The sequence below is a fragment of the Falco rusticolus genome, chromosome Z, assembly GCF_015220075.1.
Source record: "Falco rusticolus isolate bFalRus1 chromosome Z, bFalRus1.pri, whole genome shotgun sequence".
NCBI lineage: Eukaryota > Metazoa > Chordata > Aves > Falconiformes > Falconidae > Falco > Falco rusticolus.
In genome coordinates this window covers 16,512,470-16,540,293 of record NC_051210.1, presented here as the reverse complement: position 1 = coordinate 16,540,293, position 27,824 = coordinate 16,512,470, and the positions used below count along the sequence as shown (strand labels likewise).

Sequence of the window (27,824 nt, the reverse complement as noted above, 5' to 3'; positions counted from 1 at the left end):
GCGGAGCGCCGGGCGGGGGGCGGGGCTCCTGGGCGCGCCGGGCGGGGGGCGGGGCTCCTGGGCGCGCCGGGCGGGGCTTCTGGGCCCGGAGCTCCTGGGCCCGGCGGCCGCCATCTCCCGCGTTGTGCCGCGGGTTTGCGTCAAACACTCCTCAGCGGGTCCTGGAGGTATCAGAGCCTCCCTGGTGCGGGCTGGGGTCGGGAGGCACTGCTGCTGGCAGTGCTGTGCCCGGCAGTGCCGCCCGTGTTGGTGCAGATCGCTGTCGCCTGCTGCTCCCGCCAGGTCTGCTGGGCCCCTGCCCGAGCCGCTGGCAGGCCTGCTGTGTGTGCGGCGAGGGGCTGGCAGGTATCTACCCCTGTCAGATCCTCGTGGAGCAGGCGGTGTCCCGTGCTCCTCCTGCACCACCTTTGATGCTGGTCCTGCAGCCACCGTCCCCTTCGTGAGTCATGCAGCACGTGCTGGCTCTGGGGCTGCGTGGGGCTGCGGTGCTCCGGCTCCTTCACCGGCTCTCACTTCCCTGTGTGGCTGTGTGGGGCTGTGCCACTGCCGGGGTGTAAGGTAACACTGGGAGCGGGATGGTTGTTTTGCAGCTGTGCTGGTGTGGACCAGTTGAGGAACTCCACATGGGACTTCTGAGGTTCTTCCAGGGCAGCCTACACATAGACAGCCCAGTGCTGCCCTGATACCACCCTTTTTACCACACTTGGTCATCTCCCTCCAGCTGTAGCCGAGAGGGAGGAGAAGGCAGTTCAGGCTTCAGAGGAGAGGAGGACTTCTTCATGCATCCACAGGTATAGCCTTCACGCTTTCCACATTTGCCTAGTGGAGCTGATCCAGTGTAATGGCTGGCTGCTGTGTAAGGTGACTTTGGGTCAAACTGGTTTTGGCTACAGAAATGTGTAGTGTTTGTGTGCTGTAATCAGTTTCATGTGCACTGCAGTTTGGGAGCTTAGGCCAGTGGAAGGATGAGCCACTGGACATCCGTAAACTTTTGCTTCTTGCTGCTCCGGTACTACAGTTGGCTAAAGTTGGTGATAAAAACTCTGCAATGTTGGCTAAACTCAGAGGGGTTTCCCAAGACCAGCGGAATGGTCATACCATCAAGGCTGAACTACCACTGCACGCAGAGAAAGTCAAAGCCATATAGACACCTTATCCTGGGGACAGGGTGTAAGAAGTGCGTTCTCAGGCCAGCCCAGTGGCCACCAAGCCCAGCCCAGCAGGGCCTGGCAGCACCGGCAGGAGGAGAGGCAGCTGCCGGAGAGGGTGTGAGCCTGGCAGAGCTGTGTGCCCTGTCCCCCTGCGCTCCTGGAGACCTGTGCTGCTGGCTTAGGGCAGTCTCTGACACCCCTGTTCCTTGCAGTACCTCTTTCTGAGGCTTTTTCAAAGGTCAGTTTAGACCCTTTGGCCTGGCTTGATCCTACTGGCCACCAATCTCCTGCGGTGCCACCATTTTTACCGTGTGAGATGTGTTTGCCTTACCCCATTTGCCCCAGCTGACTGCAGAGACCCGTTTCTCGCACTTGGGATCTGGTGACCAGCGTGTCCACATCCGCTGCCCCAGTGTTTTTGCAGGCCTGGGGTGCACCCCTGCTAGCAGGTGGGCCCTTGCTGCTCCCCTCCAGCCCGTGAACTGCCCCTCTCTGGGCTTGCTTTCAGCGTGCCCCGTCAGTCTGATGAATCATTTCCTTGTCGTTACCCGGCTGAAACGGCCCTTTTCCTTTTCCTTTTCCTTTCTTCCCGCGTCGCTGCAGCCGCCGCCCCCCGCCCGGCACGGCTCCTGCCGCGGCCCCGTCCCGCCGCCCCCCGGGCAGCGCCGCGCCGCCGTGGGAGCTCGGTGCGGGGCCGCTGCAGCCCGTGCGGCCGCAGCAGGTAGCGGCTGTCGGGGCTGTGGGACCCGCGCACCACTCCCCCGCCGCAAGCCGTCCTCCGGCCACCGGCCCGGACGGCCCCCGCTGCCCGCCCGCCCCGGGCTGGGCGGTGCCAGGGTCCGGTCGCGGCGCGCCGGGCAGCGCTGCCCTGTGCCAGGCGCCGGCAGCGTTCGCCTGCGGGCTGGCGCTGCGCAGCTGGGCTGGGAGGCGGGGGAAGGGGGGGTGGGGGCGGCAGGGGGGCTCCTTCTGCCGCTCACACCAGCAGTCCGTAAAGGTTTCTGCGGGGTTCACCCTGATCTTCTCGTTTTATCGATGATTCAGCGTCAGAGGCTGCTTTCAGCTAAATAATCCGTGTTTCATGCAGTTCCCAGGCAGCAACTCAACCGAAAGAAACCTGAGGCAGAAGTCTCTCTTGCGTTGCTGTTGGATTTGTTTTGGAGGCTGTGGTTACCTGCTTGGCAGCGCCTGCAGCGGTAGCACTGTGCCAGCAGATGCCGGCAGGCTGTGACTTCCCAGGGGCATCTCTCTGCTTCTCTTAAGGAGGTGAGATCTCTTCTTTGAAATGCAAAGCTGACGTGACTCCATATAACTTTGTGCTTGAATCCAAAATGCTTATTTGATCCTGTTCACAGGATGTCCAAGGACCATCATACTAGCAAGAGGTAGAAGTGTGATGGAGTCTTCAGATGGTACAGGAGGACCTTATGTTACTACAGCCATAAAAGCCCAAGGGTTTTTTTAGGGAGACTTGAGACTGCATCTTCTTCCTCATGATGGTTCCTTGCGTCAAACAAAACTAGCCTGAAAGTGAAGCTTTTGGGTGTTTCAGAAGCTTAGCTGAGGCAGCACCTTCGTGAAGGGCGCTTGTTTCAGACACTTGTGAATGCGTTCAGCAGCAGGATCCATGGTGTCAGGGGGAGTGAACTAAAAGAAGTTCAGCAGCTTTCCAAAAAGAGTGAACATTCATCTACGGTTGTCTGAACAATAAATGTGATGGGGCTCAGCCAGCACTAGGATAGCCAAGATTCTTTCAGTCACGAGGCTGAGTCATTCCTAAGAGCATGAGCTTGGGCAACATCTCTGTGTGCTCCACTGTATTAATGTCCATAAACTTGTTGTCACACAGCTGGCTGTTGTGTTCAGTAGTTTAGTGTCTGCAGTTGGATTCCCACTAACTTAACACTGCAACAATTTATTTGCTTATGCACTTGCTTCAGATATGTTAGTGTCTGAACTGAAGCCTCTGGTAGTCTTTCCATTTATTGATTTTTAAACCATGTTTTTACTTAAGAAAAAATGCAAAAAATTATTTGCAGATTTTTTTTGAGTGTTCTTAGCTTTCTTTATACAAGGGCCATGGGTGTCTGCAGCTCTGAGCAAAAACTTGCTTCTGCCATGCGGTTAAGCACTTTAAAAAATACCCAGAAATGTGCCAGAATTGCCATTCTTGCATATGATCAAAATTCATCTGAATGTGGACCTGAGCAGCTGGCTATGGCTTTGAAGTTGGCCCCTTCTTTGGGAGGGAAGTTGGTCTAGAGATCTCCACAGATCCCTTCCAGCCTTATTTTTCTCTTGGGAACCCAGCAGGTTACTTTGGCCACTGAGCAACCAGATCTCTTTTGCAAGGATCACAGAATTACCTTCTCTGGTGCATAATCCATCATATGAGGCCTACTGGACGGAGACCTAACAGGGCATGCAGATTTTTTAACAGCAGTCCTCAAGTAACACAAATGATTTATGAGGATCTGCATAAGGTTGGGTTTTTCTCCAGGCACCATGGTTTAAAATATTAGCTGAACACTGAGCGGAAATGCCAGCATACACTTACCTGAGATCCCTTGACCCCAAGTATGTACCCCCAGCTGAGCTTGTTATCTTGCCATGTTTTCTGCAGCTTTTACTTAACACTGTTGTCTGTGGCTTCAGATGTCCTGGATATGATATTGATTTGGTATGCCCATAGACTGTACTTATTTTTCACCCAAGAGGTTGTGGTACTGCTTCTTGACTGCTAGTCCAGGCTAATTTTAGGGATGGAAAAGGGAAAAAACATACATAGAGGTCATCTGAGCCAAGGAAGGCAGGGAGCAGTGACCAAAGATACAAGTCAGAGACCTTAGCTGGGGGGTTTGAAAGCTTTGGAATGTTTTGTTCCATATGCCAGATGTGAACTTATTCCTTCTTTTTAATTTGCTGCAGGTTCTGTAATGATGGTATAGTCAGGATCTGCTGTTACTTATTTACCTAGAGAATTTCCCATTTCAATCCGGTTCTGAGTGTATTTCCTGAAAGAGATGAAAAAAGGACCAGAAAGCAGAGCTTGTCCCCTTGCTGCTCCAGGTAATTTAGTGGAGTCAAATCTGGACAATAACAGCAGCAATGGAGCCTCAGCAAAAGAGAAAGACGTGCTTTCCTCTTCCCAAGAACTGGAAAATGCGCAGCTGAAGCCCCGCAAAGAAACATCCAGAAAAAAACTTTGTGGCTATTTGAACAAACTGGGCATCAAGGGACCAATCAAAACCTGGAAGTCTCGCTGGTTCTTTTATGATGAAACCAAATGTCATTTGCTATACTACAGAACTGCACAGGACATCAACCCTTTGGGGTCCATTGATCTCTCCAGCGCCAGCTTTGACTGCAAGATGGAAAATGGGGAAGGGGTTTTTGAGATCAGAACACCAAGCAGAGTTTTTACTTTGAAGGTAAGGGGCAGCATCTTCTTTTGGGGGCTGTTATGAAACATTCCCAATCAGGACAGACACATCTCTGCTAAGATACTTTTTAGCTTGAGTTTCACTTTAGTCCTCCCGGTCTGGACTGTTACCATTTGGACCTAAATTACTTGCACTGTTCTGACAAAACTGAGACTCCATTACCTGTGAGATGGTTGTTGTTTTAACAGAATAGGAGTAAAAGCTGAACTGGGTGTTACATTAAAATCATTGAGGAGTCCTTCAGTCCATATGTAAATTGCTAAACAGAAATGAGCTTCTCTGTCTAAAAAGGTTGCTCCAGCAGGAACCTTTGCTAGATTTTTATCTCTGTGAAAATTGCTATTAAAAAGCCTTGTGCGTGACTCCTGGCTAAAATGATTGTGACATTTCTGCTTAGCCTTGGAACATAGTAAACAAAGAAATGTTTAAAATGAGGTCAGCGATCCACTAAGGTTCTGTTACTAAGGCCGTGCTGAAGATTTACTCAGTCCTCTCAAATCAGTGTTAGGACCAGAGGATATAGCATAGGATTGACACAGCTGGCCTTTATTTCTGCTGACTTGTGCAGCGAAGTGGTGGTCCCCCCTTCAGGACGTGTCTCATGCTGGTGAGATTACTCCCCTCCCCTTCCTGTTTTGTGTTATGTCAGGCAATCAGCAAACAGGCAATGATGTACTGGCTGCAGCAGCTCCAAATGAGGCGTTGGGAATTTTGCAGCACTCAGAACAGATTTCCTGTGGGCAGCTCCCAACTTGTGAATGAACCTCTGGCTGGCAGAACAAGTAGGTGTTGCGTATATCAGTCTTTCTTCTGCTTTCAGCCCCCCAGTGATGAATGGTAAGTGGGAAGAGGTTTTGGCCAGGTTTTTAAATGCAGGTGCCAACTATCAATGGTTGGTCAATGTCTGGAGCTTCTGGCTTTATTATGGGTGAACATGAATGGGCTGTCTCCTAATGCACAGCAAGTGGTTGGAGATGCTCAGGTATCTTGTGATCATGAATTCTCTTGATTTTCCTCATGCATGTGAAGTGAGCACATTTGGTATATCCCCTTCCTCTTGCGAGGTCTGTGAAATTTAGAGCAAGCAACTTTTTTTTCAGTGGTGGTAGGATGAAGACGTGCATTCCTACCAGTGGATCAGGGGAGGGCACAAGCAGGGTGTCCACCTGTTTAGTTATGACTAGATGCACATTTTGTTTGAAGCAAATAACCCACTAGTAAGTGTCTGATCTAAAAGGTTCTGGGTGCCTTGGCATTTTGCTACAGCAGGCAGTACAGGTAGCAAACTGTGTTTGTGGAGTGTAATCTACACATTAAAGCTGTGAAACATGTTTGGAATGGGGAAAAGAACAGCACCAGCTCCCTTCCTTATCCTTTTAGGCAGTTTATGTTTTGATTGTTTACAGTTAGTTACTGTCATATACAAATGGTTGAAGTCACTTGATTGCCCTTGAATAGATGACTCTATTTGCACATGGAACCTTCCGTAATTTGACCTAAAACTAAGGAAACATGCTGTGCTGTCCTTGTTACAACTGGCCACTTGAACATGGAACGTATACCTGTAATAAAATGTTGTGACTCTCAAGTTACATGAAGGAGCTGAAGTCTAATGGAATTCTGTCTTGCTCACTTGTTTCTGTGTCCTGGTTTGTTTTTACACAGATGCTGACAATGATGACTTTCTGCCTCTGGTGAAAACGCCAACAGAAACAGTGGGTTTAAAGGCAGCGTCTTTGCCTGCACCCCAAACATCTACTGCTTTGCAGAACATCTCCCTTAAGCACCCTTGGACAGAGATACAGTAAGTGCGTGAGGAGAGCTGCAGTGCGGTTGCCATGCTGGCCTGCCACTTTGTGCCTTCCTTGCCTGTCATGTATTTTGTGAAATGGGACTCTTGCCTAGGAGGAGGAACTATGAAGCCGCTTTTTGAAGGATATTCCAGGTGAAAGTAAAATTCCTGCCAGAGGGTCTTTTACATCCACCTGTTCCAATGCATTTCACATCACCTAGCTCTCTTGGCAAAGATCCTAGTGGCAGACCTAGGGCTTGGTTAAAATTTCTTCAGTGTAGGTAGTGATTTGCATCCCTACCCAATGCATCTGCATGTTGCTCTTGGAAAGGCACATGGGCAGGTTGAGCTGTACTCTGTAGGCTAGTGACAGAAGGTCAGTAGCACTTCCCAGTGGTTTCAAAGGACCTTGAATGTAGTGCACTCTCGAAAGCAGGAACTCCAAGCAAAAGGCCTATAGCCTGTAATACGGCCCAACACCGCACAGTTTGTTACTCCTTGCTGAGTTCGTAGTATGTGAGTATTCCCACTGTGCCCGATATCTGCAGTTGCAATGTGTAGCTTGATCAGGGCTACAAGTTACAAGCCTCAGGCAGTTACAGTTGCACAAAGACAACCCCATCAATATCTCCTTAAGTGTGTCCTAGTCACTTATTAACATATAACCAAAAATGTGTAAGTTGCAACAGAGTGTGGTAGGTAGCTTGACACTTGCCAGATGTTTCCAGTGGGGAGGTTGGCTATAGTTTTTTACTACTACTCTTGTCACTACAATCTTACGCTGATAGGAAGAAAGATCCCCCATGGGACCAAAGAGGATCAGAGTCAGCGGTACTATTTTGCAGGCTATGCATTCTCTCTGCCTCACTTTATTAAAAATAATATGGTAATATTTCCTCCCCACTCCCCAGCCTTGCTTTTGCTAGCTTGAATAACAATTGCTTCTTTTCAGCTTCAAACTGTATTGCTCCCCTTGTTCTGTGAACATTTGTTCAGGCTCTGTCACTGTCAGGCTGGGTCTTAGTGAGAGTATCCTGTCTGATTTCAGCCAGGTTCTGCTTGGCTCCTCTGCTGCTGTCTCAGAGGAAAACCAGAGTGCAGCATGGGGTAGAGAAAAGCAGAAAAGTTACACTGGGTGAGTGCCAACTGCAGACTACAGGGTATGAAGATCTGCTGATCTTATATGCCAATATGTTCTCTGAGGTCAGAAATGTCTGATCTTCTGCTGTGAAGCCTTAAAGAAGCAAGGCAAAAGGAGAACAATATCTAAATGCCAACTTCATTTACAGTTAGGAAGGTGCTGACACTGAGTCTTTTGTGGACCTCAAAACAAGAGGCTTGTTTTCTTTTAGGTGATGGAAAACACAGGAAGAGAAAGGAAAAGACATGTATAGAGTGGCAACTGTCTCACTTTCTTGTGTAGGTTTTACAGAAAATACTTGTGCATTTGTGGTTCTGCATGATGCTGTATAGTCATCTCTTAGTGCTCCTGATAATATTCAACAGCAGGAGTTGTGACAAACTGGTTCTAGGTCTGACTTCAGTTTTGTTCCTGAATCTTGTACTGCATCGAAGTCTGTTGAGTTTGTAATGGCAAGATTATTAAATGGGGTTTGGAGCACAGGACCTGTGGCTGCTTCGGATGCGATCACTGTGGCAGTTTTGGCTGTGCTGGAGTAGCTGAGCTTTTCTTGGCACCTAAGGATTTCTGCTGTGTGCTAAGGAAAGGGAGAGAAGGAGGAAGGGAAGGAGAGAAGGAGAGAGGGAAGGAAAGGAGGGATGTGTTGGTCTGCTGTTACCTTTAATCCCTCTGTCCAGCCTGCTTTGTACGTAACAGGGCTCAGGCATGTGGGGAAAGATCTACATTGCTATGCTGGTACTGATTTTGTGGCACCTTCCTGATTTACACCAGTTACAGCCTGGTTTCCCTCAGATCCACCAGTGCTGTGAACAGTTAATTTTTTGAGTGCATGAAGGAGATACGTTTTGGGAAGAGGGGTGGGATATGAGGAGAACTGAGGCAGGGAATAGTTTGAATATGCACTGACTGCAGTGATCATGACTTCTGTTCGCTAGGCTGTCTTTATCTCTTCTTGTTTCAGAAACACTGTCTACAATATCTGTGGCTCCAAGCAGCTCTGGGGGAACAATGGACATGTCTTCAACTTCAGTGAATTCCAGGAGCATCCTGAGAACCTGGATGAAGAACAAGAAGCAGAGATGGAGGCAGGGTGTGCAGGTGCCTGTTTCTTGGCTGTGTGAGCTGGTCTGAGTATGAGGGCTTCTAGCAGGGAGTCAGACTTATCAGGAAAGGCAGGAAGAGGGTGACCAGTTGTTATGGGACGTGAAAACTCTGTCACATTGTCTCAGTTCCCTTCCTGTGTTGTTGGCATAAGACTGACTCCTTTGGCTCTGCTTCAGGCTGCATTTGTCTGTCTCCTACCTCTGGAACCTTCTGCAGAGCCAAAAATACGATCCATGGTGCCAGTCCATACAGGTATTTCTTTGAGATAGATGTTAAATTGCTGCACGGTCACAGGCTAAACTCAGCAGCTCCACTCCATGACTGGGAAGTTACCTGTTCATGGTGGTAACTTGCATTTGCTGTGTGCAGGATAGATGGGCAGTGGTGGGTTAACAGGTACCATCATGGCTTTATTCTGGGGTACCTATGGCTGATCCCTATGGTCTGCTTCAGCCTTGTGGATCCCAGCAGGCTGATTTTCCTTGTCCTGTGTGTCAGTCTTCTCTACTGAAATGTTCTGAGTCCTGCCACAGTAAGACTCAGGAGTCCATAGTAGCAACCCAGTTCTGTGTAAATTAATCCTATTTCCCTTCAGTTAAGGAGGGGACCCCGCAGGATGGGAGGATGGAGCCCAGGCTGAACTGGGTTAGGAAAGCCAGGTGGATGAACAGTGGCTTCCCAGGCTTGCACGAAGAACTGTCTAGGGAGAGGAACCCAATGGATAAAGTGAGTGTCCTGCAACAACAAATCCTGACACTTACAGAGGAAGTCAAGTCACAGAAGGTGAGTGTGGCAGAGAGTCTGCTGTTGCTAAGGTCAGGGCCCTGAGACTGGTCACAGTGACTGCCTTATATTTTGGTGTTAGTCTGAGAAGTACTCGGCAGACACTCACTGGGGACCAGCTGGAGCTGCTGGTGTTGCCCGTTTGTATGTGCCTGATTGTGCCCCGCACAAGGGAGAATGAGTTGTCCTTCAGTCATCAGAAGTGCAGCTAGCAAATGGGCTAGAAAAGAGGTAAAACAAATCCAAGTGTGCTCTGCAGGTGTCTTGCTTGTGCATCTGTATTAGTCAAAGTACGAAGTGGAGTCCTGAATAAGTACCGTGACACCGGCAGGAACTGCCAGGTTGAGTTATACTGTTAACAGCAGGTCATTCTTTTCAAACAGTGATCCCCCATTAAGAGGTGATTTGACTGTAGAAGTCAATGCATGGGTCACGGCAAGGGCTGTCTCTCCTGGATGGTACTGTTCTTCTTGAAAGGCATAGAACAATGCCAGGCTTTCCACTAATGATGCTGATAGCTCTTCCAGCAGAAGAGGCAGGAGAGCCAGGTCCCAGTGTGGGCAGTCATTTGCATCCTTGATTGGCTTCCTTAAATGGCTGAGATGGCAGAGCCTGAATCAGCATCATGTTGCTGGGGTAAGCTTCATGTGGGATGGAGAGAGGGAGGACTCTACTATCTTCTGGTACTAGAGACAGATGCAGACTGCATTATTTCCCTCCCTCCCATTTCACCACAGGGCTAGACCAGATCTCCATTTTCTCTGGTCTATGGTGGGCCTCCCAAGAATGATGACTGTAGAAAAGCCAGAATTCAGACTGTGTGAGCAGCAGGTTGTCTGTTAGCAATCCACCTTGAGTCATGTCACCTGTGGCCTGCTGCAGAGATCTTCCGCGCTCAGCCCTGAAAGCAGAACTTCTCTATTTGGGGAGGCACTGTGATTTCAAGGTTGCTGCATTTGGTTTTGCTTCTAAAGGAGTCAGTTTTAAGATCCTGAGGACTTTTCACTGTTCACCCATTACTGGTTGGATCTGTGCTGTCTGGGCAGCACTGTGATGTGATGGCTTTGCATTCCCTTTTCAGGAGCTGGTTAAACTTCTCCATAAAGCTCTGGAGGCAGCCCAGCAGGAGAAGCGAGTATCTAACATGTATCTCACTGCAGCAGAAGATAAGGACAGGCTGGAGCTGGTGCGTCACAAAGTGAGACAAATTGCAGATCTCACCAGTCGACTGGAAGCTCTTGAGCAAGAAAAGAAGGAGCTGGAGCAGATACTGGCTCTGAGAGACAGCCACATCCAGGAACTCAAGGAGCATGTGCAGCTTCTAATGGAGAAGAACCATGCCAAACAGGAAGTCATCATGGCCTTGACAGAGCAGATGGCCAGAGAGCTCTCTGACTCATTGCAAGAAGCCAACACTATCACTGCAGAGACATTGTATAAGCAGCAGGAGGAGATTGAGCACCTCAAGGTTTGTGGGACTGCACAGGTCATTTGGAGGCTTCCATTTCTGTGCCCTCTGGTTTGGTGGGAGGGTGTTCTCTGTGGGAAGCACAGAATATACTTCTGCTAGTTGCTCCATCTGCCTCCAAACTAGAGGCAGGCTGGAAGGGCCTCTCCTGATAGCAGTAAGGCACTTAAAAGCATCTGGGTCAGTTTCAGCTTCATCTCAGCTTGTTTGACTTGGTGTCACCATTCAGTGCCTGCCTCTTTCTTTGCTCTTCTTTTGTTTCACAGGTGCAGTCTCATTTGCTGCCTTCACTACCTTTGCTCCTCTGTGTTTCCCTCTTGCAAACAGTTTCCCAATACACCCTGGTTCTTTCAAATCCAGCCTGTTGTGTGCCACTATATGCACAGTTATAATGACCAGTTAGTGTGGGATGGAGAACTGTCAAAAGAGCCACTTACTGCATTGTGGGAGAGTGCTTGTTTTTGCTGCTGCCCATGGGGCTGAGATTTGTGTCAGTTTTTTTAAAAATAGAACAAAACATGTATTTTCTTCATTTTGTTTAGGTGCTTCTCTAGCTTTATGTCACCTTGATGACTATTTTCAAAGCATGTACAGGCAGCGCACTTAGCTTTTTCAAGTGTCTTGTCTACATATGACACTCCTATTTAATGTTGTGCCTTGATTTCCTTGGTAGGAAATATTTGTCCTGGGCAGTCTTGTCTTCTCCCCAGAGCATAAAATTATTGAAATATTTTCTTGCCCTGAGTTCCTGAACTCGGAGAGGACTCCAAGCCCCTCAGAAATTCTCCTTGTGTGTCTGTTTTGCTTTGTGGCAGGATGATATTGATGCATACAAAACCCAGAACCAATTTCTCAACTCAGAGATTCACCAAGTTACTCGACTCTGGACAAGCGTTGCTGAGAATGAAAAAGCCCTTCTGATGAAGGTAAGGCAAAATTACTTTTTTTCCTTGGTGAGAACTGTTACTAATTTCTTTCCAAAGTCAGCACTGGGATGGATCTTGGTCCAAAATGCACCAGGAAAAAGCCTTCTTCCCAATGTGTTTTTTTAGTTTTTAAGATCTTTTTTTCTGCTTTGTTTTGGTCCCAAATTAGATACGATCGTTTTCATTCTTCAATAAAAGCAAAATACTTGCAAACCTCAGTCTTAAGAGTGCTGAAACTTAACCCAGATTTCTGCACTTCAGCTATGCTTTTGGATACAAATGAAAAAACAACACTGTGTAGGGAATCAGAACATTTTCTTGAGAGCTGGCAGACTAAGCCCTGGCTTCACCTAGTCTTGATTTCTCTACCAGGCTTGGCACTGCCAGGTGGCAGCACCCTCAGTCCTGCAGCTAGATCAGGGTTCTTATGTTTTCTTAAGCTCTGTTTTTATTTCTAGCCTTGTAAGTGTGCATAACCTGGTTACTTTCAGAGCTGTGTAATCCTACCTTCTTGTCCTGAACTGCTTCCCCAGGCTGGTGGTGTGTGCTAGCATTTGTTTTGTGGGTTTTCCCTGGATTTTACTTCCCTGGGTTTTAAGGTGTGGTCTGCCTAAGGTGAGTGATGGTGTAGTATGTCTCCCACTCAATAAGCAACTTCTGTTGCATGCTAGCTACTGCAGCTTGTGCTTGTTCATAGACCACAGTGACTCATTCATGGCTACAATTCTACTGACTATAGAAGACTTCTGGATGTGTTTTCTGGGGCTTTGCTGTTCTGGAGTCTTCACCTTATGTGTAGACCAGGTCAGTAGAGAGCAGTGGCAACACAGGAAGAACCATCAATGAGCCAGCCCGTTCCTTCTTGTTTCCCCATCAGTGTGCCTGCCTGCAAGCACGAAACTGCCAGATGGAGAGCAAATACCTGACAGTCTTGCGGAAGCTGCAGGAGGCTGTGCCTGGGCTGCCTAGCTCCCATGCTGAGTTGGTGAGGAACCTCATCCAGGAAGCACTCCAGTGGGATGTGAAGGAAGAAGCAGAAGAAGGTTTTAATCTGAATCCTGTAAGGTGAGAGGCAAGAGCATGGGAATATTCACACCCTTGTAGGAGTCTGGCCATGGAGGGGAACGTGCAGGCAAGAAAGATCTGGGGACATTTCTATAGCAGGGACTCAGAGCCATAACTTAGGAGTGGAGGCTGGTTTAGGTTGGTGGTGTGGAGACCACGAGTATCTGTTAGCAGCGTATCACTGTAGGAAGGGGAAGTTGAAGACAGTACAGGTAAAGTTTTCTTGACAGTGGCAGACAGTATGACAAGTGACCTATAGCCATGATGTGCCTGGGAAGTAAACAATGGACATGAGGATAAATTCCTTCTGTAGGAGAGGATGTCACCTGGGAGGCAGGGGATCTCCATCCTTTGGGGTTTTCTAGTCCCAGCCACACAAAGCCACTGTTGCCCTGTTCTGGTGCTGGGGAAAATCCTGCCAGTGAAGGGTAGCTGGACTGGAGACCTCCAGAGAGCCTTGCCATGAGTGCTGCTGGTGTTGTTGCGTTTGTGTTTATGCTTTCCTGGCCAGTCAGTGCCCCCGTTCTGTAGCAGTTCTATTTCATCTGGTTGGTCAGATTCACAGGTTCTCTGGGTGGCTTTGGAGATGAGACCCCAAGGCCACGCTTGGTTTTTCTGTCAAGAATATAATGTTAACTTACAAGTATCCCAGCCTGTGGACTGATGGTGCACAAACCCTCAATGAGCTGTACTGTCAGTGCTCCTCATGTCTTCCAGTCAGTAGGAGATTTGTGTTGTGTACAGGGGAGACATCAGAAGGGACTGCGGATCTCTGTTCTTTGGTCTGATGCCCCAAAGGCTTTGCAGTCCCTTCCTACAGAACTACCTCACACTAGGACATGTTAGGGAGAAGGTACACAAGTTGCGCTAGCTACTCCCTTGGGGGCAGGGGAGCAGGTGAGGTGAGAGTGGTCTGATGAGGTTGGGCTGTAGCTCAGAGCAAAGTTACACTCGAGTAATGTGTGTGTATGCCATTGCTGCAGACTCTTCTCTGTCTTCAAGGCTCTGAGACAGTGGGCATGGCAGGCTTTCCCATGCAGCTACCAGACAGGTGAAGGAGGACTACCTGTGGTCTGGCGTGGGTGACAGGGACCTGGCAGCAGGCTGTAGTTGGTATGGCCCCAGGCAGTGAATGACGCTTGACACTGGTACCAGCACTTTCCTTTGAACTAACTTCTGCCTTGTGTCCTTCCAGTGAGTATGATGAGTATGGGTTTATGACTGTACCAGACTATGAAGTTGAGGACTGGAAGCTTCTGGCCAAAATCCAGGCCCTGGAGATAAAGTCCAACAATCTGCGGAGCCAGGAAGTAGTGGAGAAGCCCCTCCGTGACAAGTGGAACAGTGTTGGAGAGCTGAGCCCCTCTGCAGAGCTGAAGAGCCTGATCCGAAGTGGCATTCCAGTGGAGCATCGGCAACGGGTCTGGAGATGGATTGTCAGCCGGCACTGCAGTCATCTGCCTGACCACTACCAGCGGCTGTTACGGCAGAGCAAGAGCACCGAGCACCCTGCCTGCCGCCAGATTGAGCTTGACCTGCCCCGCACACTGACCAACAACAAATATTTTTCCTCTCCCACTTCCCAGCTCATCCCCAAGCTCCGGAGGGTTTTGCTGGCATTCTCCTGGCACAATCCTGCCATTGGATACTGCCAGGGACTGAACAGGTGAGGAACCAGGTATACTGCTTCTTCATGGGATAGCGCTGAGAAGGTGTAGACACATACTCTAGGCTTTGTCTCAAGTAGCCCCAGACTCCTGCCCCTCTAGAGTTCTTTCCTGGCTCTAGGTATTTTTTTGTGGAATTCTGCATGTGGTGTCTTTTTTCACCCCATGTCGTTGCTGGGATCAAGCAAGCAACAGGATGCACTTGCTCGGCATCTCCATAGTTACAGAATAGTAAGGAGCAGCTACAGGAGGCAGAGTGAGGCACTCCCAGAATAACAGCATGAGGCTGGGGCTGAATTTCTAAGTCTTAATGTGCTCAGCAGAAGAACACCCTCATGATTCTACTTTTTGCTGAGAAGAGTTGGAGGACATGTTGGGAAGTGTTAAGAGTTGAGAGAATTGCAGCAAATGACATGAGAAGAGGCTGAGGAAACTGGGGTCATTCTGTCTGGAGAAGGTTCAGGGAATCTAAAAGCTGCTTTTCCTTCCCAAAGAAGACTTATAAGAAAGATAAAACCAGACTTCTTAGAACTGTGTCGTCAAGTAAAAGAGGCAGTGGGTGCTAGCTGCAAGAAGGAAATTTCCAGTTGGACCTTTTCACATGAGGAAAGCTTATGTAAGCTATTCCTGTTTTTCTTTGGATGGTCTTCAGAAAGACATTTGCCACTCTAGAGAGCCCTTAATATTAGGTATCATCTTTCCAGTCTGGCTGAAAGGGGGTAAGTCAGAGCTGAAGGGGGTAAGGGCTGTAGAAGAATGCATGGGAAGGTGAGTTATGTCACATAATATAGACTATCTCTGAGCGAGCTCTTGTATTGAAATAGCCAAAATCAGCACACTGCTAACTTTAGCAGATCTATAGAACAACCCATTAGCGAGGAGCCTGTCTTTGTCACACCTGTGTGCTTGATGCTTCCTGTTTGCTGGTGGAGGCACATGGGAAAGAAAATCACAGGCCCATGGTTCCTTCAGGAACATGCAGAACAGATGACTTGCTTCTCTGACCAACTGTTCTGCCACATTTGATCTGTTGGACACTCATGGAGTTACGGACATTTCAAGAGAAGTCTTGGATTCTCCAGTTCTTGTGCTGGCCTATGTTTCATTGCCTCAACATGTCTTGTCCATCACAGATTGGCAGCTGTTGCCCTACTGGTCCTGGAAGATGAGGAATTTGCTTTCTGGTGCCTGGTCCATATTGTGGAGAACATAATGCCAGCAGACTACTACAGTGACACACTGATAACATCACAGGTGAGCTGAGTACCCTCACATCTCTTTGGACCCTGATACAGTGATTTACAGTAAAAGTTTAAAAGAAAGCAAGCAGCTTGCAGTGTGTTTGCTTTCTCACAGGACAGTGATACCACCACTTTGCAATCCTTTCCGTTGCAGAAGTGTTGTAGACTTGAGGGTATGAAACTGTACACACAGGAGCAGCAAAACTGATCCGCAGTGCTAGGAAACAGGGGAGCACTCCAGAGTAATCACTGCGGTCAGGTTAGTCAGAAGGAAAGTGCCCATTAACTGCACAGTTACTTATTTTAAGGAGGGCCTAGTAGAGGTGAAGCAGCAAACTCCAACACCTGTAGAACCAAATATGAAGAAGGCACCATTCTACAGCCCTTCAAATGTTTCTTTGGAAACTGCACCCTGTCTTTTCAGTGCCACATGCAGATGGAAGAAAATACAGAGATGTTTACATGCAGTGTGCTTGCCTCAGTTTGTGATCAAATACAGTGTGTGTTGTGGCTTTGCAGTTCTCTGCAGATCAGAAAAACTTCTGACCATTTGATGTAAAATGTTGCTCTGTGAGTAATATACCCTCCTGGTTCAAAGTTACTACATTTCAAGGTTTTCAGGATGTGTTGTCTTATATTAGAAATACTTCATCCTCCCAGGCAAACACAGAGCCAAAATAAATCTCATTTAGTTCAATGGAATAGTAATCGTGCCCATATGACCCAGTCTGTGAGCAGTGCCCAGTCTGGTGAGCCTGGCCATGAGTTTTTGTCATTCTTTAACCCCAGCCAGCAACTTAAGTACCATGAAGCCGCTTGCTCACTCCCCTCCCCCCTGGTGGGATGGGGAGGGGAATCGGTGGGGAAAAGAGGGTGAAACTCATGGGTTGACATAAGAAGAGTTTAGTAATTGAAATGAAATAATCAGGACAAGAATAGTAATGAAAAAGAGAGAGCAAGAGAGAGAGAGGAATAAAACCCAAGGGAAAAAAACCCCAAGTGATGCACAGTACAATTGCTCACCATGTGCTGACCAATGCCCAGCCAGTCCCCCAGCAGTGATGGGCAGCTCCCAGCCAGCACCCCACATCATACTGAGCATGATGTTCTATGGTATGGCATATCCCTCTGGCTAGCTGGGGTCAACTGTGCTGGCCCTGCTCCCTCCCAGCTTCTTGTGCACCCACTCACTGGCAGGGCATGGGAAACTGAAAAGTCCTTGATTTGGAGTAAGCACTACTTAGCAACAACTAAAACGTCGGCGTGTTAGCAACATTATTCTCATCCTAAATCTGGAACAGCACTGTACCAGCTACCAAGAAGAAAACTAACTCTATCCCAGCCAAAGCTAGGACACCCTCGTGTCTTTATTGTGTGTGGTCCTTCCAGGGAGAAGGGTGTTGTATCTGTGGGCCCACAATACATGAGGCTACAAGCATCAGTAGCTGAGAGGGGCTACACTGAATTGGTTGACTTGTGTGCTGGTGGAGAGGTCAACCCACAGACTGGGGAAGCAGCCAAATCACTGTGCAAATTGCAAAATGCCTATCCAGAGCAGGTAGTGTTAGCTGTGAGATTTTATAGGCAGTGCTCAATACTTGAAAAATAGTGATTGACAGGGTAAACATGGGAGTCTGAAGACACAGAGGCTCCCCTACATTCCGTGAGAAAAGACTGTTAGCTGAGGGAGCCTTTTTTAGAAAGACTTTCTGACCTTGTGGTTGATCTCTGGAAGTCTAGGCAAGACCCACATAAAAAGGAAGGCCTAGGGTGATGCTTTGTGGGTTGGTTTGATAAAGTGAAAGCTCTGAGTTGGCTGCAAAACTTAAGGTTTAGATCAGGGGTCCTCAAACTGTTTAACCAGGGGGCCGGCGCGGATGCAGTGGCAGGCAGCCATCTGCGGCTGCTTGGTTTCCCACCCCCAAACCCCGGCAGGGGGGGGTGGGGGGTCTGTAAATACCAGGGGCTGAATTGAGGACCTTGGGGGGGCTGTATCTGGCCTGCGGGCAGTAGTTTGAGGACCCCTGTTTTAGTTCTTGCAGATTTTAAAGACCAAGCATATCACCTCATCTGATTTATACCACTGGGCCACAGCTAAGTAAGCTGACACAGTTTGGGCAGTAGTGTGATAGTATCATAGAATCGTTGAGGTTGGAAAAGACTTTTGAGGTTATCAAGTCCAGCTGTTAACTCAGCACTGCCAAGTCCATCACTAAACCACATACCTAACCCGGCCGTCACCCAGCACCCCCAGGCCCTTTCCCACCAGGCCCTTTCCAGCCACTCTGCCCCAGCCTGTAGCGCTGCGTGGAGCTGGTATGACCATGATATAGCTTAGGGGAAGACCTAACCATGATCTTGCTCCTTAGCACTTCCCCTCCTAAAGCCTTGGCTTTCCTGAGATGATGCCTTAATAAACCTGGTCAAGGATGTCACCAACTGCATTTCTGTGTCTCATGCAACTAGGAGCAGAGCACAGACAGTACTCTGACCACAAAGAGAAGCTGTGTGAGAAGATCAGGTCCTGCTTGCAAGTCAGAGAGATTCTAGGTGTTTATTTTGCTGGGCCACTGCAGTCATTCAGACCTGGGCAGCTTTTCATCCCGGTCATTTGACTGGATGCTTGTGACACCACAGAAAATCCTAGTAAGATTGATGCAGGAAGAGGTAGCAGCATTTTCCCTCTTGGCTTTGAGGCTGGAAAGGAATATGATCCTCTGAGATGTATCTTGACCCTGTTTCAGCTCCACACCTTGCACTGGGTACAGTGTCCACATACAGAGCTCAGTAATTTTGAAGAGCTGGGAAGAGTCAGCCACTGTCCTGTTGCACCATTTCTTCTCCTCCAACAACAGTACTACTCTTGACCAGGACTTCATTGTTTTCTTTTTTGTCGACTTTAGGTAGATCAGAGAGTCTTCAAAGACTTCCTGTCGGAGAAGCTGCCTCGCCTCATGGCTCATTTTGAGCAGTATCATATTGATGTCTCACTCATCACCTTCAACTGGTTTCTGGTGGTCTTTGTGGACAGCCTGGTCAGCGACATCCTCCTGCGAGTGTGGGATGCCTTCCTGTATGAGGGAACTAAGGTGCGACTCAGTCTAGGTCTTCCTCCCATCTGCGCCACCTCTGTGATGTGACGGCAGGGCCATGAACATACACACGTATTGAAGAGATGAAGGGTTGAGCCTCTTGTCCCATCCTGCCTGTTTGTTGGCAGGACTGATGCCTCCCAGCCTCTGGGTTGTCTGCGTACTTGCTGCCGGTAGGCAGATTTTGTCCCTGATGCTGTGCGCAGTATCCCTGGCACTTTTTAGCAGGTAGTCCTGCTATGGAACAGCTGTCTGACAGGCTGTGGTGTTTTCTGCTCTGTGACCTGGACGCAGCTGAGAGTATGACCGATACAGGGCGCAGAAGATAGGCAGAGAGTTAGTATCTGAAAATGTGAGACTTGCCTTGATCCTGTGCATAGGAAGAACTGGAAAACCTTTGTGAAATCCCTGTGGGGTCCTTTTGGAGGATCTGGTATGCTCTGGGGTTGTAAATCAGCTTGCAGATGGTTATTCTCTTGGGACTAGCTCTGTGCTTCTTTAGGCCTGCCCTAACACAGCCTGTTGAGAGGAGGAGAAGCCCAGTGTCCAGCCTGTACTGCAGTGCTGTGTGCCCCACCCCATGTTTTATTCCAGAAGAGCCTGGTCCCTCAACTGCCTATACCTTTCAACCCTCCAGGTGATTTTCCGCTACGCTCTTGCTATTTTTAAATACAATGAGGAAGAAATCCTAAGAATTCATGACAGTGTGGAGATCTACCAGTACCTACGCTTTTTCACAAGAATGATCATGGATGGCAGGTAAGACTGTGGGTTGTAGGCAGCCTTCCATTCTGGGCTTGTACTTGCTTGCCTGTTAGGTCAGCCTGAAAAGAGTTGTGACCAGTCTGTTAAAAGAGATGCACGCATGTTGGCAGGTCTGTGGGACACAGATTGGTTTGTTATGTTTTTACTTTCCCTTCGTGGTGTTACTTAAAGTCTTTTTGGCTCGGGCAAAGGCATTCTACAGCAGAGCAAGTCACAAAGTCTGGGCCAGCCTCCTCTTTGCAGCAGCTGAAACTTGTGTTGCCACTTCCTGGGTTTCTCTCAGCTGTAGTTGGAGTGTTTGGCAGCACAGCACTACTGAGAACTTCTAATGGCAACATGTATCTGAGAGGAAGATCTCTGTCATCAGAAGAGCATAACTTTTAATACCCCGCGGGTATTGCTCCCCCAGGGGCCATAAGAATCGGCATGTGATCCACCGGCACGTGATCCACCCTTTCCCGACTGGTGGCTGCACGCTGGTACCTTAAAAGGTGGTGTAGTGTAAGGCTGTTTGAAGTGTGTGGGTTGGTGTTTATGTGAGAAGGAATTACCTATGATTCCTCTGCTGCTTGGTGACTTCAGAGCTCAGAGAGCTGAAATCTGAGGCCCTACTGTTTGCCTACACCGGGATGCACTTGCTGTATCTGTTGCCATCTGTTACCAGCCAGTAAATTGGTTCACCAGACCTGTCTTTGCCATTGTAGGAAGCTGATGAACATTGCCTTCAATGACTTAAACCCTTTCCCCATGAAACTGCTGAGGAACCGGCGGTCAGTGCACAGAGAAGAGCTGGAAACAGAACTGTGTGAGCTGGAACAGATCAAGGCAGCCTATGTAAAAGAGAGAGCAGAGCAGAGGCCTCAGGACCTGCAGGAGGTTGCCAGTGAAGAGGAAGAAGAGATTTAATGAAAACAGAGTTCCTCGTCACTTTCTTCTGCCTTGCAGGTCTTCAACAGCAACTGTCTTTAAGAGATGGAGCAGAGGGGGAGAGGTGGTCACAGCAGGAGTTCATCTGCCCCACACAGCAAAGATGTATGTACAAGACCATTTGGGGACCAAGCCAGACTTTGTAATGGATTGAAGGGTGTCAAAGGAGTTTTATCCTCTTCTGTGTTTCTCCCTGTTAAGGCCTCCCCGTGCTGTGCGGTTCAGGATAACAGCTGAAGGTCCATAGGAAATCTCAGTTTTGGTACCATGACAGAAGTTGACATGGTGCCAAAGACCCAGCTAGGCAGAGCTTTTCTACCTTTTCTGATGGGGGCTTGAAAGACACCTTTATCTATAAGTAAAATTACTGTAAATAATGAACTGAGAGCACTCCCTCATTCCTAAAGATTCTGAATTGGTCAGAAAGAAAACCTGCTCTTTGAAGGCATGGTGCCACCAGTGGCTAGGCTGCTAGAAGAATATGAGTGTAACACTGTAGTCACTGAGTCACGACAGTGTCTCCAGATGAGTGCTGGGCCTGAGGAAGTCCTGGGAGCTGGATGACATCTTCCCATGAGACTCAGGCTGGGACAAGTGAAATGGGTTGTGGGAGAGCAGAGTTGCTTCTCCAGTTTAGTTTGGTTCCCGTGGAAGTCCATGGGAGCACAAGATATGTCTCCCTACCTGTCTGGGAAATACTGGGAGCTGCCTCTCCTCTGTTTAGCTTTGACCAGAGCCATCTATTGGGTTGGCCTGGCCCTGGCAACACAGTGCCTTCCAGGGGTGAGTTTGCTCCATAGAGGAGCTCTCGTCTTGGTGTGCAACCAACTGCAGCCTGTGTGCAGGCAGGGCCTAATGTTATGGAGACTTTGATGACTGGGGACATCTGGGTCTTCTGATTGCCTCACACTTGGCCAGGATGAGTGTGTGGCCATCTCTCTCTGCCTCACAGTTATGCTCCTCCTGTGCTGGGTTTCTCTGTTGATATCCCTGTTTCTGTCTCCTGTTCATAGTGGGAGGGAGGAGGACTTTTCTTTAGGAGTGTCTAATACTGAAAGTGTTTGACCCATGGAGTGTGGCACTGTGGAGGTGAACCTGCAAACCACTTGGACTGGGTTACAAAAGATGCCTTGATATTCTTTAGAAAAAATACTAATTTCCCCTGAACCAAGGAGCTAGCCTCCATGGGTCTAGCAGACAGAGATGCCCTGCCTACCTTTGGGAATGGGGCCTGACAGCCTTCTCCCCTGCCTCCTGCCAGGCTCTCCCGTCCCCTGGGCTGTATGCCCTGCCTGTGCAGCTCAGTCCTCCACAGGCACAGGATGAGGCCAGTGCTTTAGATAAATACAACTGCTTTTCCCTAACATGGTGCCAGATCCTGCTGCCCGGCTTTGCTGCTGAGCAGTGCTTTATTCCAGCTGTACCCACAGCGCTGGCACTGACAGCATGCAGCAGACCCTGCTGTAAGCGGGACTCTGCTCTGTGGGTTGAGACTGACCTTGAACCCAAACCCATTTGTCCAGTGGATGATGCCACCTTTAAACATCTTGTGGTACAAAGTCATTAGTGCTTGCATAGGAAGGGAAAAGAAGCATTCATAGCCCGTACTGTTCTCAGCCAGGTGGGCTGTAGCCAAGGTCAAAGACTCTAGTGGAAACAGCACCAACCTCTGTTCACCTGAGACATGTGGTCTGCCTCAACTCTGCCTTAGGTGCAACTGGACAGATCACCCAGTTTCAGAGGACTGTAAAAGTCTGAGTTTGGAGAGAGCTGTGGAGGCCAACCACACAGTATGGAAGTAGTCAAAGTGGGCGTGAGGTTTTGGAAAAGAGTGGATAGATGGGCAAGAGTGAGGTAGATCCACTGGTTGTCACTGACAGCTGAACACATTCCAAGTGTGGGATGACAAGAAGATGTTACTGGAGTCTTACCTCAAAAAAATGCACTGGCTTTAAAATAATGCCACCTAGCTGGAGAAGCTCAAAAGACAGAAGGTTTTTCCTTACAGATGATACCACTAACCTAATTTACTCATACTGTTATGTGCATGGGTGCACACAATACAGATTTTTACTTACTGTTATGGACTTTCGGAAGGCATTATCTTTTAAATCATGACCATAGAAATTAGGAGTATACTTACAATTGTATTTTTCTTAGAGCCTTTTGAAACAGCTTAAAAGTCTTTTCTTCCATCCTGCCCTTACATTTTTTTAAAAAGTAATTTTAAATGTGCATTACGGGACCAAACCATAGCCTGATATATGTCTACAGTATATAAATAAACATTGGTTTATGTTGTATATAATGAACCATTAAAAAAAAAAAATTTCTGAGGAAGAGGACCAAGGTGTTATCCTTAGTGGGAAATTCTGAAAATAATTTTTAATTGAAATCTGAAGGGGGGGACATCTCAGGATTGTTAGAAATTTCTGTCCTGTTTTGTCTTTAGCAGCTCTTTGTTTTGCTCCACATGTGTATTCACTGAGGGCCATTTCCTCTGGTCATGCTGCCAACCAGTCATCTGCGGTCATTCTGTACTAAAATGTGGTGGATGCAGGAATATCTGCACCTTGCAGCCAAGCTAGCATGTCCTCATGGGCCCTACTCCCCTTCCTCTCTACAAAATTCAGGGCTACTGAAAAGCGCTGAGCTGATGTCACAAGATGCCAGCTGGGCCCAGAGGTTAGCATAGCCTTATGCCAGTCCCTCAGGCCTCTGCAAGACCTGCAGCGAGTATCGTCAGTGCTGGGGGTGTTTTGGACAGAAGTTACCCTTGTGTGAATTGCATAGAGATAATTTGTGGTGCCATGGCCAACAGCTGTGGTTGGAAAACAGTTTGACCTGGTTGTACAGCCCAGTAGGTCCCTCTGTCTGTGCTGGCACCTGTGGATAAAACAGGTGTCTTTCCACCCCAGAGTCAGCCTTTGCTGAATTTTGCTGTATGCATAACATTACTTGTTAAATTTAGCCTTCTGTCTCTGCATTAATATAACCTTGGGATACCAGCTCCAACCCTAAAAAGGACGGTCTCTATTTCCTGCCCCCCAAGAATGTGTAATTAACCTGTAATTACCTTTCTGCAGGACTTTGGAGCCACCAAGCATTTATATGGTTTTGAGAGGACAAGTTGGTGGGGGGTGGCCAAGCACACAGAAAGCCGCTGCTGGCTTCGTAAGTCCCTGAGCTCCAAAGAGGCAGAGGCTAGGAGGAGTCCCTTCTTCCCCCCTTTTTGGCTCTGAGTGGTATTGGGCTGGAAGGATCTTTGGTCTGAGCCACCATTACCTCTGCATGCTGTGGCTAAGCCCTTGCATGCAAGAGCTTACTACTGCACAGCATTGACACTTGATCCACCCCTGCACCCTGGCACGTGGCCCCGGAAAAGGCGTTCCTGGGGAGGTTGTTTCTGTGTTGGGTTAATGTTTATCCCAAGCTTGAGCTTCTCATGCAGGGTGAAGGAGAGAGCTAAGGGACAAGGCACTGCCCATGAGCGGGAAGCAACAGCACCCTGCAGCAGGAGTTACCTTGCAGTTCTGAGTTTCTGTTCCAGCTCGAAGGCTGGGCAACCTCCTGCCACCATTGCAGACACCAGACTTGGGGCTGGCTCTCTTCCCATTTAAGGGCTCAATTTGGTGGCCTGAACCAAAACGTGGACTTCTCCAGCCATTTCTCAGTCCTAAGAGCTCCTCTACAGAACATTCACTCTGTTTGGCCTAGGGACATGACAGGTGCACGAAGACAAACCACTTTCCCACAGCAGAGCCATGGCACTGAAGCTGTTGTAATTTACTGCCCTCAGGAGGAATTTAACCCCTTCCTCAAGTTCAGTGAGAGGCTGTGGGCCACACTGAGATGCTACATCGTGACCATGTGTCCCCACTGTGCTTGCTGCTCTGCTCCAGGAGCTCTCCAGGGATGAAAAGAGCTCACCAGGTCAGTCAGTGGAAGGAGGAGGTACCGCTAACCGTGGCGAGCACATTTAGGGTGAGGGGTCCCCTGTCCCGCTGCAGCCTGATGCTTGCCGTAGGTGCATGGTCCACTGCCATTGAGACAAAGTCCCCATTTCTTCCTGTTGCTAACTGACGGCTTCCTGCCAAGTGCGAAATCTGATTTTCAGATTCCAGCTGGTGGATCCGTATTTGCTCTGGTTTTAAGCTTACTTTTCATGATACAGAATCTCTTTGGCACATTCTGGTGTCAAGTTAGTAGGAAGCTTTGAGACTTCAGGCAACATTCAAGGTAGTAAAATTAAATTTCAAAGAAGTCCCTTGGGAAAAAATCAGGAGTCAGCCCAACATCACAGCCCCCTGCTAAAAATAATGCCTTTATTTTTTTTCTTTTATAAAGTGATTCTGTTAGTACAGAAGTATTGGTTATGGAGGCATTTTGCAGGGAGGAAATGTTCCAAAAGGAAATTAAAACCAACTGATATTTTTTGCTTCATATTCCAATAATTTAACATTTTTCAATGTGATAAAGGCTCTTGCACATGGAGGGGGAATGCTGATGCCACAGACTCTGAAAAGACTTCCAGTTTTGACACTGCCACCACAATGGTGTTTTAATCAGCCCCTGAAGCTGGTGGATGTTGCGTGGGCTCAGCATCCACCCTACCTCTCCCTGCCAGCTGCCTCCATACACGTGGCGCAGTCAGTGATACTGGACTTTGCAGGGCTGGAACTAATAACACCAGGAGAGGTAGGAACTATGGAAGTTCTTGTTAAATATGATGCTAATAGGGTATAACTAATTAGCAGCTTCCTCCATGTGGCTCCATCCAAACCTACCATGGGCATGTCAGGCCCCTTGTCCTCAGCAGGCTGGGATGAAGCAGAAAGCTGTTTTCATTCTGTCTCATCTCATCTGCTGCTGCCACTGCTCCCTGCAAGGCAGGATCCTGCTCCCTGGGAGCTGCCCCAGCTAGGTGGGAGGTGCTTTGCCCATAGCTGCAGATGTCATGAGTGCGTCCACGCTGATGTAGCTCATACAACAGCAGAGCAGTCACAACAGGTGCCGGCTCTGCTCTTCCCAGTGGCTTGCTGCAGGCTGCAGTGCTGCACGCAGTTTCTGCCTAGCAGTGGGCCAGTGGTGGTGTTTGTTTGTGCTGCTGTCAGGCTCTCCTATGTAATAAACTCTGCTCGTCAGCAGTGGTACCTTTCCCCTTTTCATTAATTTGCACAGGCTGGGGAGAGATGTCCAGAGGTGACGCTAACCTGCCTCTGGCCAGATTTCTGGCAGTTCAGGATGTGGAATGACAGAGAGTTACAGGGCATGTTGCTCCAACTTCTGCTATTGGATCCCAACAGAAAGCACCAGCGGTGTTTTCTTTGAGGCTGCTGGGGGCCTTTTGTACAGCAGGACAAGTGTTGTGCGGGGATGCTCTTTGCCACAAGCAACCTCCGTGGACATAGGCTGTCAGCAGCAGTTGGTCATCCAGGTCTGTGGTGTTGGATGACCTGTTGAGAAGTCCCAGGAAAGGAGACAGAGAGTAGATTTCAGCCTAGTCACCAAAGATGCCCCAGTATAGGCACCAGTCCCAGTCACCCAGTCTTAGATTGCAAAGGGGAATGGGCAGCAAACCCATCCACTTTGTCAGCACCTAAAACAGCTCCGAGGAACGGCACTTGTGCAGGGCTGGCATAGTTGGGTGCCTGCAGTGGACAGGGCTGCATGCAGCCGAAGTGTTTCCCACCAATAACCTCAGACAAAGACATCTTTGTCCCCCTCGTCAGTCCTGCATACAACCTTCTACAGCTCAATCAGGGCTGGAGCACAGTGTGTGTGAAAGAAAGCACTGGAGATCATCTGCGCATTGGTACCCAGCCTGTCTTGTACCTCTCCATGGTGAAGATGTAAGCATGTGCTGCAAGGGTCCTGAGGGATTCCAGAAGTCATTTTGGTTCCTGTAGGCAGGGTGGGTCCAGGACAGCTGCTGCACAAGCAGCCACAATTCATGTCCACAGCTGGATTGCTTCCTGCACTCCATCCATGGGCAGTGCTTCTCAAGAGCTATGTCTCATGCTCTTCAGTTGTCCAAGCCTGGCACCTGGCAGCCAGGCATGGAGGTCACTCCTGGGGCCTTCTGGTTGTTTCTGGAATTCTGCTCAGCTCCCTCAAAGGATTTGGTGGGACTGCCTTTGTGAAGGGCCTGCTTTTCCTTTCCCCAAAGGTCTTCAGCTGCCCTGAGGGACCAGCCGACTCCTGTCTCACCATCACAGAATCAAAGCAGAAACACCTGAACTGCAGCATCCCACTTGTGGAGGGCACCCAGTCTCACAGTCTTGTCAAACCCACTGGCTCAGCCCTGAGCTGCCGCTGCTGCCTGGAGACTCGTGGGACCAAAGCGTGGAGATGAGCCAGGTGTCTCAGGCTCTGCTCACACAGGACCAGAGTGGTATTAACTGAGCCGGTGACCTGGCCAAGGAAACATCCTCTGCCCTTTGATCTTGGGCATTGCTATCTACTTGCCAAGTGCCTCATCCAGGGTACCTGGTGGGCTTGTAGTGCTGCCAAGGTACCAACTAGCCCCAAAGCCTGAGTGTGTGCTCTGCAGGCATGAGAAGCTTTCTAGAGCCATTGGCCAGCAGTGGAGGCTCTGCAGCTTTGGGCCCACGTGGGACAGTGTCTCCCCATCTGCCAGGGATTGCTGAGCCAGCCCGAGGCTTCCAGCTAAGGCTGGCACACCAGTATGTGTTGCACGGGTGTGTGCAATGTTCAGGGTGCAGTGGCCACTGCTTGGTGGTCACACTGAGGATGTGGGAATGTGCTGCCGTCTCTTCAGCAGCTCTGCGAGCTGAGGTGAGGCCTGCAGGTACCCTCTGCACGGACGATGGCAAAGTCCTGATGCTGTCAGGATGATCTCCTAGGAGAACATACCCAGCCTTCACAGTGTACCTCCAGGTGCAGATGTGTGGGTGATGGTGATGGGGAGCCGCGCACACCGGCTCAGGCGGGCTGGCTCCCCGTGCCCAGGGACTGGAGAGGTGCTTGAACTCTGCTGGGGCTCTCCCCAGGGCAAGCGGGCACCGCAGACCCCCCACACTCTCCCCGCGGCGGCTGGCGCCCGGGGCTGGGCTCGGCCGCTCCGCCGGACCGGACCGGGCCAGGCCGCCCCGCCGAGGCGCCCCGAGAGCCGCGGGCTCGGGCTGCCGCACGGGGGACGGCGGGCACCCCCCGAGGCCTGCCAGCATCTCCCGGCGGCGGCGGCGGGCGCGGCGCGGGGGGCGGGCCGGGGCGGGGACCGCGGGCGGGCCGGGCCGGGC

At 49.3% G+C, this 27,824-nt stretch overlaps 1 protein-coding gene across 3 annotated transcripts; it reads left to right on the top strand.

Moving 5' to 3' along the window:
- Positions 1-91: 91 nt before the first annotated feature.
- Positions 92-22,907, top strand: TBC1D2 (TBC1 domain family member 2). 3 transcript variants are annotated; one of them, XM_037373895.1, is made up of 16 exons: positions 92-345; positions 591-791; positions 2,236-2,414; positions 4,077-4,579; positions 5,241-5,373; positions 6,257-6,395; positions 8,486-8,622; positions 9,224-9,411; positions 10,493-10,879; positions 11,695-11,805; positions 12,683-12,870; positions 14,066-14,536; positions 15,671-15,791; positions 18,682-18,867; positions 19,508-19,629; positions 20,340-22,907. In XM_037373895.1, the coding sequence occupies exons 4-16, from the start codon at positions 4,172-4,174 to the stop codon at positions 20,539-20,541; spliced, it is 2,793 nt and encodes a 930-aa protein (XP_037229792.1). In that variant the 5' UTR covers positions 92-345; positions 591-791; positions 2,236-2,414; positions 4,077-4,171; the 3' UTR covers positions 20,542-22,907. The 3 variants fall into 3 exon arrangements, with proteins under 3 accessions (XP_037229792.1, XP_037229791.1, XP_037229793.1); XM_037373894.1 differs by having other exon boundaries at positions 92-439; XM_037373896.1 differs by lacking the exon at positions 591-791.
- The last annotated feature ends 4,917 nt before the right edge of the window (positions 22,908-27,824 follow it).